This window comes from Enhydra lutris, unplaced genomic scaffold, assembly GCF_002288905.1.
Source record: "Enhydra lutris kenyoni isolate GAN:26980312 unplaced genomic scaffold, ASM228890v2 scaffoldscaffold15, whole genome shotgun sequence".
Taxonomy (NCBI): domain Eukaryota; kingdom Metazoa; phylum Chordata; class Mammalia; order Carnivora; family Mustelidae; genus Enhydra; species Enhydra lutris.
Window position 1 is genome coordinate 16,700,905 of NW_019154099.1, and position 16,944 is coordinate 16,717,848.

General features: G+C 39.0%; 1 protein-coding gene across 4 annotated transcripts in view; it reads right to left on the reverse strand.

The window, feature by feature from the left end:
- Positions 1-8,143: 8,143 nt before the first annotated feature.
- The window catches only part of LOC111146997 (diaphanous related formin 3), a 517,296-nt gene continuing 508,495 nt past the window's right edge, over positions 8,144-16,944 (reverse strand). For all 4 annotated transcript variants that reach the window (XM_022502826.1, XM_022502825.1, XM_022502824.1 and 1 more), the window contains one exon: positions 8,144-8,935. In XM_022502826.1, the coding sequence (XP_022358534.1) occupies positions 8,673-8,935 (263 nt within the window). In that variant the 3' untranslated portion in view covers positions 8,144-8,672. The remainder of the gene's footprint in view (positions 8,936-16,944) is intronic.

Genomic DNA, 16,944 nt, shown 5'->3' on the forward strand with positions numbered 1-16,944 from the left:
AGATTTGTTTGTTTTTATTCTTTTTTATTAACATATAATGTATTATTTGGCCCAAGGGTACAGGTCTGTGAATCTCAGGCTTACACATTTCACAGCACTCATCATAGCACATACCCTCCCCAATGTCCAGAACCCAGCCACCCTATCCCTCCCCCAAGCCACAGCAACTCTATTTGTTTCATGAGATTAAGAGTCTCTTATAGTTTGTCTCCCTCCCAATCTCATCTTGTTTCATTTTTTTCCCTCCCTACCCTCCATTATACCCCACCCTGCTTCTCAATTTCCTCACAAGAGAGCATATGATGATTGTCATCCTTGGATTGACTTATTTCGCTTAGCATAATACTCTAGTTGCATCCACATCATTGCAAATGGCAAATGGCAAGATTTCAGTTTTTTGATGGCTGCATAGTATTCCATTGTGTGTGTGTGTGTGTGTGTGTGTGTGTGTGTGTGTGTGTATACTAACTCTTCTCTATACATTCATCTGTTGATGGACATCTAGGTTCTTTCCATAATTTGACTATTATAGACATTGCTGCTATGAACATTTGGGTGCACATTCCCCTTCAGATCACATTTTATCTTTAGGGTAAATACCCAGTAGTGCAACTGCTGGTTTGTAGGGTAGTTCTATTTTCAATTTTTTGAGGAACCTCCATACTGTTTTCCAGAGTGGCTACACCAGCTTGCATTCTCACCAACAGTGTAGGAGGGTTCCCCTTTGTCCGCATCCTCACCAACATGTCATTTCCTGACTAGTTAATTTTAGCTGTTCTGACTTGTGTAAGATGGTATTTCATTTGTATTTCAAATACAAATAAGATTGTATTTCCCTGATGCCGAGTGATATTGAGTACTTTTTCACGTGTCTGTTGGCCATTTGGATGTCTTCTTTGCAGAAATGTCTGCTTATGTCTTTTGCCCATTTCTTTTTTTTTTATTTTTAAAGATTTATTTATTTATTTATTTGACAGACAGAGATCACAAGTAGGCAGAGAGGCAGGCAGAGAGAGATGAGGAAGCAGGCTCACCGCTCAGCAGAGAGCCCGATGCGGGGCTTGATCCCAGGGCTCTGGGATTATGACCTGAGCCGAAGGCAGAGGCCCCAACCCAGTGAGCCACCCAGGCACCTCTTCTGTCCATTTCTTGATTGGATTATTTGTTCTTTGGGTGCTGAGTTTGATAAGTTCTTTATAGATTTTGGATACTAGCCCTTTGTCTGATGATTCGTCATTTGCGAATATCTTCTCCCATTCTGTCAGTTGTCTTTTGGTTTTGTTGACTGTTTCCTTTGCTGTGCAAAAACTTTTGATCTTGATGAAGTCCCAATAGTTCATTTTTGCCCTTGCTTCCCTTGCCTTTGGCGATGTTTCCTAGAAGTTGGCTGCGGCTGAGGTCGAAGAGGTTTCTGCCTGTGTTCTCAAGGATTTTGATTGATTGGATGCATTTCTGGGCTCTCTATTCTGTTACGTTGATCTCTGTGTCTGTTTTTGTGCCAATACCATACTGTCTTGATGATTACTGCTTTGTAATAGAGCTTTAAGTCTGGAATTGTGATGCTGCCAGCTTTGGTTTTCCTTTTCAACAATCCTCTGGCTATTCAGGGTCTTTTCTGGTTCCATATAAATTTTAGGATTATTTGTTCCATTTCTTTGAAAAGTGATGGTATTTTAATAGGGATTGCATTAAATGTGTAGATTGCTTTAGGTAGCATAGATATTTTCACAATATTGTTCTTCCAATCCATGAGCATGGGAAGTTTTTCCATTTCTTTGTGTCTTCCTCAATTTCTTTCATGAGTATTTTATAGTTTTCTGAGTACAGATTCTTTGCCTCTTTGGTTAGGTTTATTCCTAAGTATCTTATGGTTTTGGGTGCAATTGTAAATGGGATCGACTCCTTAATTTCTCTTTCTTCTATCTTGCTGTTGGTATATAGAAGTGCAACTGGTTTCTGTGCATTGATTTTGCATCCTGACATTTACTGTTAATTCCTGTATGAGTTCTAGAGGTTTTGGAGTGGAGTCTTTTGGGTTTTCTACATAAAGTATCCTATCATCTGCAAAAAGTGAAAGTTTGACTACTTTGCTGATTCGCATACTATTTATTTATTTATTTATTTATGTTGTCTGATTGCTGAGACTAGGACTTCTAGTACTATGTTGAAAAGCAGTGGTGATAGTGGATATCATTGCTGTATTCCTGATCTTAGGGGAAAAGCTCTCAGTTTTTCCCCATTTGAGAATGATATTCGTTGTGGATTTTTCACAGATGGCTTTGATGATATTGAGTATGTACCCTCTATGCCTACACTGTGAAGAGTTTTGATCAAAAAAGGATGCTGTACTTTGTCACATGCTTTTCCAGCATCTATTAAAAGTCTCATATGGTTCTCCTTCTTTCTTTTATTAATGTATCACATTGATTGATGTTGAACGAACCTTGCAATCCAGAAATAAATCCCACTTGGTCTTGGTGAATAATCCTTTTAATGTACTGTTGAATCCTATTGGCTAGTATTTTGGTGAGAATTTTTGCATCTGTGTTCATCAAGGATATCGGTCTGTAATTCTTTTTGATGGGGTCTTTGTCTGGTTTTGGGATCAAGGTAATGCTGGCCTCATAAAATGAGTTTGGAAGTTTTCCTTCTATTTCTATTTTTTGGAACAGTTTCAGGAGAATAGGTATTACTTCTTGTTTTAATGTTTGGTAGAATTCCCTGGGGAAGCCATCTGGCCCTGGGCTCTTGTTTGTTGGGAGATTTTTGATGACTGCTTCAATCTCCTTACTGGTTATGGGTCTGCTCAGATTTTCTATTTACTCCTGGTTCAGTTTTGGTGGTTTATATGTCTCTAGGAATGCATCCATTTCTTCCAGATTGTCAAATTTGCTGGCGTATAGTTGCTCATAATATATCCTTATAATTCTTTGTATTTCTTTGGTGTTGGTTGTGATCTCTCCTCTTTCTTTCATGATTTCATCTATTTGGGTCCTTTCTCTTTTCTTTTTGATAAGTATGGCCAGGGGTTTATCAATCTTATTAATTCTTTCAAAGAACCAGCTCCTAGTTTCGTTGATATGTTCTACCGTTCTTTTGGTTTCTATTTCATTGATTTCTGCTTTGATCTTTATGATTTCTCTTCTCCTGCTGGGTTTACACTTTCTTTCTTGTTCTTTCTCTAGCTCTTTTAGGTGTAGGGTTAGGTTGTATACTTGAGATCTTTCTTATTTCTTAAAAAAGGCTTGTGTTGTTATATACTTTCCTCTCAGGACCACTTTTGCTGTGTCCCAAAGATTTTGAACAGTTGTGTTTTCATTTGTTTCCATGAATTTTTAAAATTCTTCTTTAATTTCCTGGTTGACCCATTCATTCTTTAGTAGGATGCTCTTTAACCTCCATGTATTTGAGTTCTTTCCAACTTTTCTTTTGTGATTGAGTTCTAGTTTCAAAGCATTGTTGTCTGAAAATATGCAGAGAATGATCCCAATCTTTTGGTACTGGTTGAGACCTGATTTGTGACCCAGCATGTGATCTATTCTGGAGAATGTTCCATGTGCACTAGAGAAGACTGTGTATTCTGTTGTTTTGGGAAAGTATGTTCTAAATATATCTGGGATGTCCATCTGGTCCAGTGTGTCATTTAAGGCCTTTATCTCCTTGTTGATCTTTTGCTTAGATGATCTGTCCATTTCAGTGAGGGGAATGTTAAAGTCCCCTACTATTACTGTATTATTGTTGATGTGTTCTTTGATTTTGTTATTAATTGGTTTATATAATTGGTTGCTCCCATATTAGGGGCACAGATATTTAAAATTGTTAGATCTTCTTGTTGGACAGACCCTTTGAGTATGATATAGTGTCTTTCTTCATCTCTTATTATAGTCTTTGGCTTAAAATTTAATTGATCTGATATAAGGATTGCCACCCCAGCTTTCTTTTGATGTCCATTAGCATGGTAAATTGTTTTCCACCCCCTCACTTTAAATCTGGAGGTGTCTTTGCGTCTAAAATGAGTTTCTTGTAGAGTGCATATCGGTGGGTCTTGTTTTGTTTTTGTTTTTCCCATCCATTCTGATACCCTGTGTCTTTTGATTGGGGGCATTTAGCCTATGTACATTCGGGGTAACTATTGAAAGATATGAATTTAGTGCCATTACTGCCTGTAAGGTGACTGTTACTGTATATTGTCTCTGTTCCTTTCTGGTCTGTTACTTTTAAGCTCTCTCTTTGCTTAGGGGACCACTTTCAATCTTTCCCATAGGGCTGGTTTGGTGTTTGCAAACTCTTTTAGTTTTTTTTGTCCTAGAAGCTTTTTATCTCTCCTTCTATTTCAGTGACAGCCTACCTGCATATAGTATTCTTGGCTGCGTAATTTTCTTTTCGTGCTCTGAATATATCATTGCACCGTCCTTTCTGGCCTGCCAGGTCTCTGTCGATAGGTCTGCTGCCAATCTAATATTTCTACCATTGTATGTTACAGACTTCTTGTCTCGACCTGCTTTCAGGATGTTCTCTTTGTCACTAAGACTTGTAAGTTTTACTATTAGATGACAGGGTGTGGACCTATTTTTATTGATTTTGAGGGGGGATTTTCTGTGTCTCTTAGATTTTGATGCTTATTCCTTTTGCCATATTAGGGAAATACTCTACCATAATTTGCTCCAATATGCTTTCTGCCCACCCGTCTCTTTCTTCTTCTGGGATCCCAATTATTCTAATATTGTTTCATCTTGTGGTATCACTTATCTCTCCAATTCTCCCCTTGAGGTCCAGTAGTTGTCTTTTTCTCAGCTTCTTTATTCTCCATCATTTGGTCTTCTATCTCACTAATTCTCTCTTCTGCCTCATTTATCCTAGCAGTAGGAGCCTGTTTTTTTTATTGCACCTCATTAATAGCTTTTTTGATTTCAACGTGCTCAGATTTTAGTTTTTATTTCTCCAGAAAGGGATTTCTCCAGAAAGTGATTCTCTAGTCTTTTCCATGCTTTTTTCAAGCCTAGCTTGCACCTTGATAATTGTCATTCTAAACTCCAGTTCTGACATATTACTAATGTCCGTATTAATTAGGTTTTATGGGGAGATTTGGATTCAGTTTTGAAATGCCATCCAGTCTTGTGGTTCTTTGGCAACATCATATGTTTTTGCTAAAGCGTAACTCTTAGAGCAAAATGGTGTCAGAGTTTGGCCCTAGTACACATTTTAAGAACACTCTTGCCTGGCAAGGACAGGTGATAACTACTTTCAACAATTAACTAGACAAAACTGAGTATTGTTACACTGTCAGATTTCAACTGATGGACTTCAAGAATTTTAATAATTAATATGAAGAAAAAGAATATGAATGCCCCTTTCTGAGTTTCAATCAAATTAGCTGTTTATTTTTTAGGACCTGTTACTTTCCAAAAAGTTGCATAGTCAGTACATAAGGTTGGCACAAAAGTAGCCATGAAATATGCTCCCAGCCTACCTGTGGTTACCCATAAAGGAGAGTTTAATATGATGAAATATAGCATAGATATAGCCTAAATGATTTAGTTTTTAACAGGAAACTCAATGTTTTTGATAGAAATTATTGAAATGTCTACTTCTTCATATAAACTTTGATATAGTTTTTTTAATATTTAAATGTTAACAAAGGACATACATGCATATAGGGTAGTACACTCCGTGCCTCCACTTCTGGTTTAACTTTCCATGCTTTCAGTTATTTGTGGTTCAACAATGATCTGGAAGCAGAGGATCCTCCTTCTGACATAAGGTCAGAGGTGAATAGCAGCCTAACACTATGTCTGTGTCCTTCCCCTCATTTCAAATCACCAGGGAGGCATTTTATCATCTCACACCCACAAAAAGAAGGAAAAATATAGTACATTATGATTACACTATGATTTTTTAAAAGATTTACTTGAGAAAGAGTGAGAGAGAGAGTGGGGGGAGGGCAGAGGGAGAGAAACTCAAGCAGACTCTGCTGAGCATGAAGCCTGGCATAGGGTTCAATCTCATAGCTCTGAGCCAAAATCAAGAGTTAGATGCTCAACTGATGGGGCCACCCAGGTGCCCCTATGTTAAGATATTTTGATAGAGGCTACATTCATGTAACTTTTATTATAGCATATTATTAAAATTATTCTATTATTAGTTACTGCTATTAATCTCTTACTATGCCTAATTTAGAAATTAAACTTTGTATAGGAAAAAGCAAAATATATATAGGGTTTAGTATTATCTGCAATTAGGCATCCCCTGGGGGGTTGTCTTTGAATATATCCCCTGAAGATGATGGGGGGTGGGGAGATGGGATGTGCTTTATGATTAGATTGCTTCCCTTATTTTTAAATCACTTCAATTATTTGACTGGAAAAACTTATTAGCAGGTCTTTGCTTTTGGACAACTCAGTGATCACTTAGCTTTCTGTGTGTTTTTGCCAAATTCTCTACACTGACCAGAGAGGGGTTGAGAACCTATTCAGGGTTTGTCACTGGCCTGGGTAGAACATCTTCATCACAGGTGCTGAGCTGTGTTTTGGCTTCAAGTTGACCTGCTAATTCAAATGAATAGACTGTTTGCTCAAAAACATGAAATTGTATCTCAATGTCTGCCCTCCAATTAAAAGTCATCACTATAGTTTCCAGCTACAGTTGGCTAAAGGAATATTAAGAGTTTTTCATAAAACCCTAATCGTACCCTCCCACCCATTGTTGAAGGCACATTTATCAGTGAAATCTCTGCAGAAGCACTTGACTGTTTCTTGGTTGGCTCCTACCGCTGTGAACTCTTTAGCTGTGGAGAGGAAAATAAAAAACATGGTCCCCTATTCGGGCTGCTCAGACTCCTGTCAGTGATGGTGAGAGAGTGGGTTGCTAAGCTGCAGGAGGCCAGCTCCCGCTGGTGCTCTGCTAGCTTTGGGCTCCTGGTCCTCCTGCTAGATGGTTGTCCTTCAGCTCCTACAGACAGATGCTCTGGGGCCTGATGGCTCCGGCTTAGGCCTGGCCTGCATTTCTCTGCCCCTGGGGGTCTGTGTCATCTTCATTTCCCTTTACTTGCCAGGCTGCTGCTCCCGAGTGGCTGCTCTCTGGCCCCATTTCTGGAGTATTTACCTGCCACCCGGTATGTCCAAACTATCTGATTGGATTTCAGTGTCGTCTCTGAAAAGCCCCAGTCTTTGCAGAATCACATGAAGAACTGACAGCATTCTTTTATTTAGCTTCTTTTCTTGTCATTAGGGTCCTGTCTGCTAAAATGTGTCAATGTCCTTCACCTTTCTGAGTTTGAGGATTTGTTCTCAGGAAAATATGCATTTTTGTCCTCCAGTTGCAATTCCTATTTCAGCAATGCATAGGAGAACAATTTCTTCCTACACAGGCTGTGGATAGCACCGTTCCCAATGTCTGTAAATGGGGCCTGGTTCATAGTTCTAATTAATTAACTTTATTAACTTGGAGCTGAAAGGAGGTGGCAACTTAAACAAGGAAATAAAAAGCAGTGGACCTCACAGACTGGTTCCACATAACTGCTTTTTAACTGAAGGTAAAAGAGCAGTCATTTACTTACTGCACATAATAAAGCCAAATAGATGTTTAGATAGACAGCAGAGCACAGTCAAGTTACAGCTTATCCACAGAATATGCTAACTGCAAAAAAAAAAAAAAAAAAAAAAAAAGCCCCGATTTTTTTTCACTTAGTGCAAGTAGCAAGTTTTATTTTCTTGACCATAGAATTAAGAGTTAATGTGATGCCCTAAATGAGGTAAAATTGCAACATTTGCATAGGAAAACCTTCCTTGACACACTTTAGATCTTTGTTAAACTTATTGATTGTCAGATCAAAGAAACTGCAATTTCAAGTTTGTTCACAGAAAAAAAAAATCTGTTACTTGGGAAGTTTCAAAATGGCAATTCTATCCCAGAGTCACAATTACCAAGGGAAAAATTCTCTCTCAGTTCAGACTTTGGGCAGCACTGTAGTATCATATATATCCTCTTGATACAGAAGCAGGTGTGTTTTACAAAAAGTGCATACATTCTTAGTATATCATTTTTGGATATGTGCCCAATGGCCTTATAGTCTCTTACAGGGTCTAATGAGCATGAATTCAACAATGATAGCAATGAGCTTACATGCATTTCCTCATAGCTCTCTTACATTCCATTTTATGTTTCTGATGTTACGTTGATAGCTTGAAGATCCAATGAAAGAGAAACTTGGACCCATATAAACAACATGCATGGGATATGTATATACATATATGTACATACATGTATGTATATATATCAAGAGTTAACACCGATGATTTGAGATTCATTAATGCTGAAAACAGTACAGTAAAAACTACGGTGACTTAGAAAAATGGTATTTTCTTCAGGACACATTGCTGAACACATGGCTACCTACCTGTTTTCTAAAGCATTATGTATAATTTCACCACCAAATATAGAACACATGAATACCAGGAGACAAGAAAAGCATTAAAACCCATTACCATCTTGAATACGCCAAGACCTCAAGTACATAGAAAAAGCACTGCAATCATGTTATTTAGCTTTATTTTTCTAATATAGGCCATAATTTAAGCTATATAAAGTTACCTATATAAAAAGCAATTTTTTTCAAGTGGTATCGCTTAGAGCATGGTTTTATATTTGGCTTAATCATTTTTTACCAGTTTAATTTATAAAGCTCGTAATCTTGCCAGCAGGGCTTCAACTTCAGGAACAGATTCGTTTTTAGAAACAGAGCCAAGAAGTTCCATTTCCTTTTTTCTGTTGCTTTCTACATTACAGGCTTCCTTCTTCTCAACTGCCTTGATCCTCCCCGTAGATGTATGAGTGTCTAGATTATAATTAAGCTCCTTGGCGACTGGAGTCCTTGTTGAGTTGCAATTGATATTGTAGTGTGAACGTGATCCTTCTGTCAAATGCACTTTCTGGTTTTCTATAGTAAGGAAGAGAGAAACAGAGACTTATCACTGTGATAAGGAAGGACTGCACATTATGAAACATTAATTTAAAACAATTATTCTCAAGTCCTCTTAAAATATTCAGAGAAAGGTAGGTTGGAAATAAATACATGTAGTTTAAGAATAAAATATAAATAGACAACCCTTTCCTTAGCATCCATGCTGATGTCCTTCTGGTCTCTGCTCAAATGCTCTACTAAGCAGAGAGGCCTTCTAGGACCATTCAACAGAAAGAGCGCCACCCCTTTCCATCACACATTGACCCCTCTTCACAGAACTTCTAACCACCAGACACATCATATACCTGTTTACTGGTCCACTGTCTGTCTCTCTACTAGGATGTGACCTCCCAGATGACAGGGACGTTGTTCTAAACATCAGGGCCTAAAACCGCCCTGGGGCAAAGTGGCGCTCAATAGGTACTGGGTAAGGAAATCCTCTCCATACTCTAGGACCCAAGATATACATTAGCTGCAATAATAATGAGATTTTTTTTTTTCCTTAAAACTAAAACAGAAAGGAAATTTTTTTACTAGGTCTTTAAAAACTCAATGATTTCCTTCAAAAGTAATACTGCATTTGGCAGGCAAATTAAATCTTACTAGCAAATCAAAACTATGGCCTATTCCATCAAATATACACACATATATTCACAGACTTGTATACATATGCACACATGTATTCTTTTATTGATAAGTGACACTGAGACCGGTGTGGAAGGCTGGAAGAGGAGAGTCGCAATAGCTCAGGACTGATGGCTCTGACTGATTGACTTTCACAGGGAATGCTGGATTTTCTTTTAATTAACTGACTGGCCTATCGCACAACCTTATGAGTTATTAGACCTCCAGCTGTTAAAAAACAGACACCCTCAATGTTCATGTAACCTTGAACAGGGCTTGAAAATGGCTTCAACAAACTTGACATGACATTTAAAGTTTTTTGCTTATTCGCTGAGAGATGTTCCATTATCCCAATAGTAATGACTTTGGAGCACAAGCAGTCACTCATGACAGTGTGTTTTATGTGAGTGCTGAAAATTCCAACCGAAAACAGCTTGTACATTAAAAGGTGGCTGCTGAAGATATTTACTGCCCTGTCATTTCCTGACCAGGGGCTTCCAGTGATGGATGAGTATTTTACACACTTTCCTGGACAATCTCAACAAATTTTAGAAGTATGATCACCTTTTAGCTGTTGGAAGAAAATAAATACAGTTTTCCTATCACCTCCTCTATCAGGTGGCCAATTGTTACTCAAAAATCAAAATCTAACAGAGCACTGATTTTCTTAGAGCTGTTTATGCTTTATAATTTATAATGTACATATTGTGTTTGCAGTTAAGAGGACAGAGGTCATAGTATTCCTGCAGTTGCCATGACTGTGCGAATTTATTATTATTTCTTTTTTATAGTATCCACCCTCCTGTCCCCAGAATGTCTGAGAACTGCATTTGTAGCTAAGTGGAAATCTTTGGTCAGCTTACTGTCACAGATGCTCCTGTCTTTTCCTGTCATTTGATTTCTGGTAAACGACTTTATCAGGAGGATGCCGCCAATGAAGTCACTGGTATTCTGATGCTGGGCAACTCTAGCTCCGGTTGTTATGGCAAAGACGACGGTAAGTTGGCTGAAATATGGGTGCATCATAGACACAAAGTATTCCATACCTTCTCTGGCTATGAATGGTTCAAGCCCAATTCCATATGTGGCAAAATGAAAAAAGGGCATGGGATTTTGAGGATTGAAATCCACACTTCTGCTTGGCTTTAGCAAGTTAAACTTTGTGTCTTAGGTTCTAATAATCAACATCAAAGAGTAGTTGTGAGAATTAAGGCAACCAATGTGGGTGACACTAGCTTCAAGATGCTTGTTTTCCACTTCTATAAAAGCTGCTGCTGCTTTTTTTTTTTTTTTTTAAGATTTTATTTACTTAAGAGAGAGAGGAAGCAGTGGGGAGGGGCAAAAGGAGGGAGAGAGAGAGAAGCAGACTCCCGCAGAGCAAGGAGCCCGATGGGGTTCTATCTCAGGACCCAGAGATCATAACCTGAGCTGAAGGAAGATACTTAAACGGCCGAGCCACCAAGGCACCCGTCTATAAAAGCTTCTTAAGGGATGCATCTATCACCCAAAGCTGACCGTTCTGACTTTCTGGTGACTATACCGGTGAGGCCTGAAACATCATTTTATTAACAGCTCGCATTTATATAGTACCTTTATTTATAACGCATTTGTTGCACTCTTAACATTACCCCCCTCATTTTATAGACTGAGAGGTAAAAGCAAAAGGAGGTTAAGGCATTTGGTTAGACTTAGTTACTGAGTAAATCAGTGGCAGAAGCCAAATGCTGTCTCTAGAGATACTAAGGCTGTCTTAAACAAATTTGAAAAGCTTTTTGCCAAAGAAAAGTGCTAAGTAATTCCAAGCTAAGTTTCACAATAATCATATCCTGTACTTATACCTCAAAATGCTTTCTGTCATATTTAATTCTCTCAATAACTATGTAAAGCAGACCACAGACCCATGTAAACTATCTCAGTACAGTATGTCCAAGGTCATACATGTGCTCCTTTTCTTTTTTGGGTCTTACTGAAATTTGTGACCGTGAATTTCAAGTATGACCTTACTACTATTGCAATTCCCTCGTCCATTCATTCTTCCATTCTCCTAGACCAATATTTCACACCTTCTCCTTTCTTATCAAATGTCCAACATGTTCTCCTACGCTGTCATTTAACTCATTCAGAGAAACAATCAGAAAAGAACTCCCATAAGCTTCCACCCGCCTCCGATAGCTACTCACTGCATATAGACTCCTTCCCTCTTCAGGGTCTCCTGTGCTCCCCTGAGACAATCCTTCACAGTGAGTACCACATACTACTGTCATTTGTCTGTTCAAGGACATTCCTCTGCCAGCTGTGTCTTTTCTCTACAGGAAAGGTTTCCTTCTTCATGTGATCACTCCCCTCAGCATACAAGTATGTTGTAATAACCCCAATCTTTAGAGAAAAAAAAATGTATTTGACTCCACATCCTCCATTTACTACCTCAATTGTTGACTGCCTTTACAGCAAAACATCTCAGAAGAATTTCCCATTCTTACTGTCTCAGTTCCTTTCTTCCTATTTTTCTCTTGAACCCACTCCAATCATGCTTTTGACCCTTTACTCCTCTGAAACAGCTCTTGTCAAGGTCACTAATAAACTGTGTGTTGCTAACAGCAAGGACTGTATATCCACTTAGATATTTTAGTCCTCCTTCACTCAGCCTATGCCAGATCCAAGGATGAAATGCCTAGCAGAATCCGGCTTTTCTTTAACTGTGGGCTCTTTGAACTCTTTGGAGGCTCAGGTGGATAACACTGGGCGGGTCAATGCAGGCAAGAGCATTTCCACCCTTTTAAGAAAACTCCAAATATTATTTTGTTCCTATAGCACGCCCACAGATAAGAGAAAAACCAAGCTGGCATTTAACTCCTCTGTGGTTTCAGGTGAAGAATCTTTTATGAGAAGCGACAGACAAGATGACACAAAACGGATAGCGGCCATTCCTGAAACCACCAAAGAAATAAAAAAGAAAGTGCACCAGGGCTTCTTTAAGACTGAACTTAGAGTTCTTAGATAACAACTCTTCACTGCAGCCCTTACATTTATCTCTCCACACCTCAGTAGTCTCCAGGTGGGAGACGATTGCAGTTTCTTTTTCTTCACTTTGTTCCCAGTCACGGGAGTCCCGAACTGTGAAGCTGAGGAAGTTTCATCTGAAATTGCAAAGCTGATAAAGTTGAGATGGAGGAGTCTGCCATCCCACTGCCACTAGCCACAATGTTTACAGGTAGAAGGAAGCTCCCAGGCTGGAGGCTCGTTCACTTTGATTATAATGCTGGTTCAAAGCTAGGTGGCTTTTGCCATTACTAGTAAACATCAGCTATTGGTGCCTTCATGTGGGCTGACATATAGATACAAATTCCACACAAAAACATGCACTTGGTTTCTAAATGGTTCGCTTCAAATATTGGGGGATGGCACAGTGCTTTAAGTTGGAGGGAACTCTCCATAGGTGCTCAAAGGCATAAAATAAATAGTAATTTGAAGCCAGTGGGCTCACTGCCTTTTCCCAAGAAATTGGAACGTTCCAAATACAAGATGACACACTTGGACACTTTCAATGAAAGATTTTTCTATATCCCACCAATTCAAATCCCTGCCAGTATACATTCTTAAATGGAAACTAAAACATATTAAGCAAAGCAGAATGGTTGCTTCACTCTCCAGAGAGAGGAAGGTTGTGCTATTATTTTATGAATCAAATCCAGGGCTTTACAAGATGTTAAAATGGATGTTTGTGAAGGGAAGTATATCTAGGACTATGGCCAATACACAGGACCATTGGTGATTATAGTACAGATGGCAAGGACCAGCTGCTACTCTTAGCAGTAGGTCAGTAAGGGAATCTAATCCACACATCTTGTTTCTAAGTTTCTGTGGAAATAAACTATGGGGATACATGCGATTTTCCTTTAAGACAAAAAAAAAAAGAAAGAAAAAAAGAAAAAAAAACCCAAAAATCCTAATTTCAGTTTAATTCCTCAAATGATTCTCATTCTAAGAATTGATTCTGGAGTCCCACAAGAGCTCCCCGCCCCACCTCCCCACCTGCTAAAACTGTATGAGAAGTTGAAACCTGTTCAAAAGTTGAATGGCTCTTAAATACAGAGAAACCCCTGGACTTAAACATGAGAATAAAAACCTTCAACTAGATTTAGGGCTGGATCCCACATGACCTCTGGCAGACTAGAGATGTGGATGACAACTAAACAAACAGAAGAAAGCCAAAACAAAAACACCTACCATCCCAAGCTCATTTCCCCCTTGTTTCCCCGAGTAACACGGGAAACTAGGAAAGTTGCTGACAAGAGAGTAAACATAAACAGACACGACTAGGCCTCCAGGTGAGGAACTCTTCCAGCCAACAGTTGCTATGCTTAAGCTAAGACAAGGCTGAGGCCCTGGCTGATGGCCCTTGGGGAAAACCCTCTCAGTGGCAGGAAATCTCAGTTATGGTTTAGAAAGAGGTATTATTCCCTTTTAAGTCCATATTGATCCCCCTTCACATTGTGGTTCTAATGGGCACTGGCTTCTTAGAAGTGCCAGCTCTCAGGTGGAATATAAAATTGAGCTCCTGCCTTTTGTGGTCACTGGTGAGCCTGTGGCAGCTTTGACAGGAGGAAGAATACAAGACTCTCGTGTCCTAAATTGACTGCCTCTGTTCAGCCTTCCTGAAGTTTGGTCTCTTTTCCCCGTTTTTTGTTTGTTTGTTTGTTTGTTTACCTTTTGCTCTTAACTATTACTTTGACCTACTAAGTAGCTGTTTGTTTCACCCCAGAAATGGCTTTACTTTGGTGTGAGGAAAAAATAACCCATAAATATAATTTTTAAAGCACTACTGGGTGTACATGATAGTAAAGTGTGTGACAAATATATGTTTTTAATCTATGCAATAACTGAAGTTAGTGCGGCCACCAGCAGCCCATCTCCCTGTGGTTTTCCTTACTGTTGATTTACTGATGCTATAAATAATTGTCTTCCCTTAGTTTCATTTTGCTGTTCATTTTACCGTTTGTATTGAAAATGTGTAAAAATGACAAAAAGAGCCAAAGGGCATTTTGTATACAGTCAGAATCTTTTGGGAGTGCCAAGAGACTCTTCTGGAAACCCATTACATAAAAGCAAAAAACAACAAAGCAATTACTCCCCCAATTCAAAAAAGACAAAGAGAATGATAAAAGGTATCTGAATAGAGGAAATAATTGATACTTGTTAAAGAAACATGTACAAAATGAAGCCGCTTGTGCTGAGCCCCATGTCACCAAGCCATGACTTTATATCTAACCAAACTGCAGTTTAAGCCCCATCCAGGAACGTAATTAAAGGTTACCAATCAATCTGGAATTACCTGACCAGCATAGTGAGGTCATCTGCCCAATTGATCCTTTGTCTCCTTCCAAAGGAAGGTGACCTTGCCTGAAATAATATACCCTTTCCTCACCTCACCCCCTTTCAGCCTATAAAAGTCTTCTATTTCTTACAGCTCCTTGAAGCTCCTTACTATATGTTAGATGGGATGCTGCCCGATTCATGAATTTCTGAATAAGGCCAGCTTGATCTTCACATTTACTCAGTTGAATTTTGTTTTTGAATAGATTTAGTGGCAGCAATGGGATATGAAGCGAACTTTTGGGAGCTTTGGAAACCACTAAAAACACAGGAATGGTACCCATGAATGTTTTTGAGTTTTTTCCTTGCCATTTCTGAGGGCTCCAAGTTCCTCTTGGTTCTGACTTCAGCTCTTGCATTGAGTTTCTAATCTAATTGGGTTTTGAGTCAGTTAGACATCTGGAGCAGCTAGCTGGTAGTTTAGGTCACAATTCTTATTTAATTGGTGGAAATTCCCGGCCCTTGATTCAGTCCCCAAATCCACATGGGAACTCTTAGTGGGAGTTAGCAGCTCCCCAGTTATGTGGAACCCCCAGTCCCCATTTGAAGTCTGATGCTTTAATACTTCCCCTGGTCCAAGGTTCCATGGTGGGAATAATAGTGGCCACACAGGGGCTTTTCTTGTCTGGGCTGCAGCAACATCTTTTGGTTACTGCTGGTGTATTAAGGCGCACACATTTGTCTGTCTTGTTTAGTAGCAGCCTTTATCTACACAAAAGGAGTCTGGGAAGCAACTTCAAAATTGGCAAGGAAAGGTCTAGCATTTAAAAGCTGTTACAATTCTTGCCACCTAATCTAAAGACTCATGTTAGGATAAGTTGGTCATGGGACAGGTCAGGTTGACCGGTTGAGGTTGTCACTGGACAACCTCAATTTCTGTGCAGTGAGGTACACAGCAAATACTACACAACCCACAGAGGTGCATCCCTTTTAAGTATTAGTTTGACTCCCAGAGATCCAAAGCCTTAGCTTTAAAAAAGAGATTTTTTTTTTTTTTAATGAGATCCTTAAATTTCAAAAAGTTGAGCATACCACCTTCCAGCATACCTGTTGAGTTCATGTCTAAGAACTATGGTTACAGAACATATAAATATCTACAAAAATAGCAAATTCTTACTAACAGCAACCAAGATCATTCATCTAAAAAGTGCACTCAAAATCAAGAGTTCCTGAATTAAACAGAATGGGGTATGTTCTAAAAGGTTTCAAGATTCCAAATTAACTCCACTAAAAAATTTAGAGCAAAAGGATCATGAAAAACTAAAGACATAAGAGGTGCCTAAAATAAAGGATGATAACACTGACAGGACTCCTACTGCTGTACCTTCCATTACCTGAGTACTCACATTGTAACTCTGAACTGCCTTTTCCACTCTGAAGAGACTATCAAACAGTTACCTTTACGATAAAACCACCAAAAGTTATGGGTGGTCCTTCTCAGATATCTCTCCTTGGTCAAAACTTGAAATAAGGGCCATAATGATGGAAATTTCCTAAAGGTAGGATCTCCTAAAGTATTCTGAAGAATTTAGTCACTATTGGGGCCTCTGACCCCAATCTGTCAGATCCTTATCAGCTTGTACAAATGATGGTGGGACCCCATGAAGCTCAAGAATGGATGTGGGAAGCAAAATGGCAAAACACCCAGGAAGATTTTCGAGATGCTTGATTTTTCAGCATGGTTCCCTCATGGACCAAATCTCACGAAATAGCAGCTAACTTTTTACAAGCCATTCCTAGGGTCTTCTGAGCCTGCAGGGATTGGTTTGTTACTCAAACACAAAAGCTAAATCCGTGGCCAACCTTATAGCTTGTCTGGAAGCTATCTTTCCTACAGCATTCAAGATTCCATACAATAAACATCACCCAAACTGCTCTTGTTGCCTTAGTAGTAGATACATTATCTCCTAAGTGGTTTGATAAAAAGGCAGAACCAGGATCAGAGATCACCAGTATGTCTGAACTCACATCCATAGCTGAATACTGTG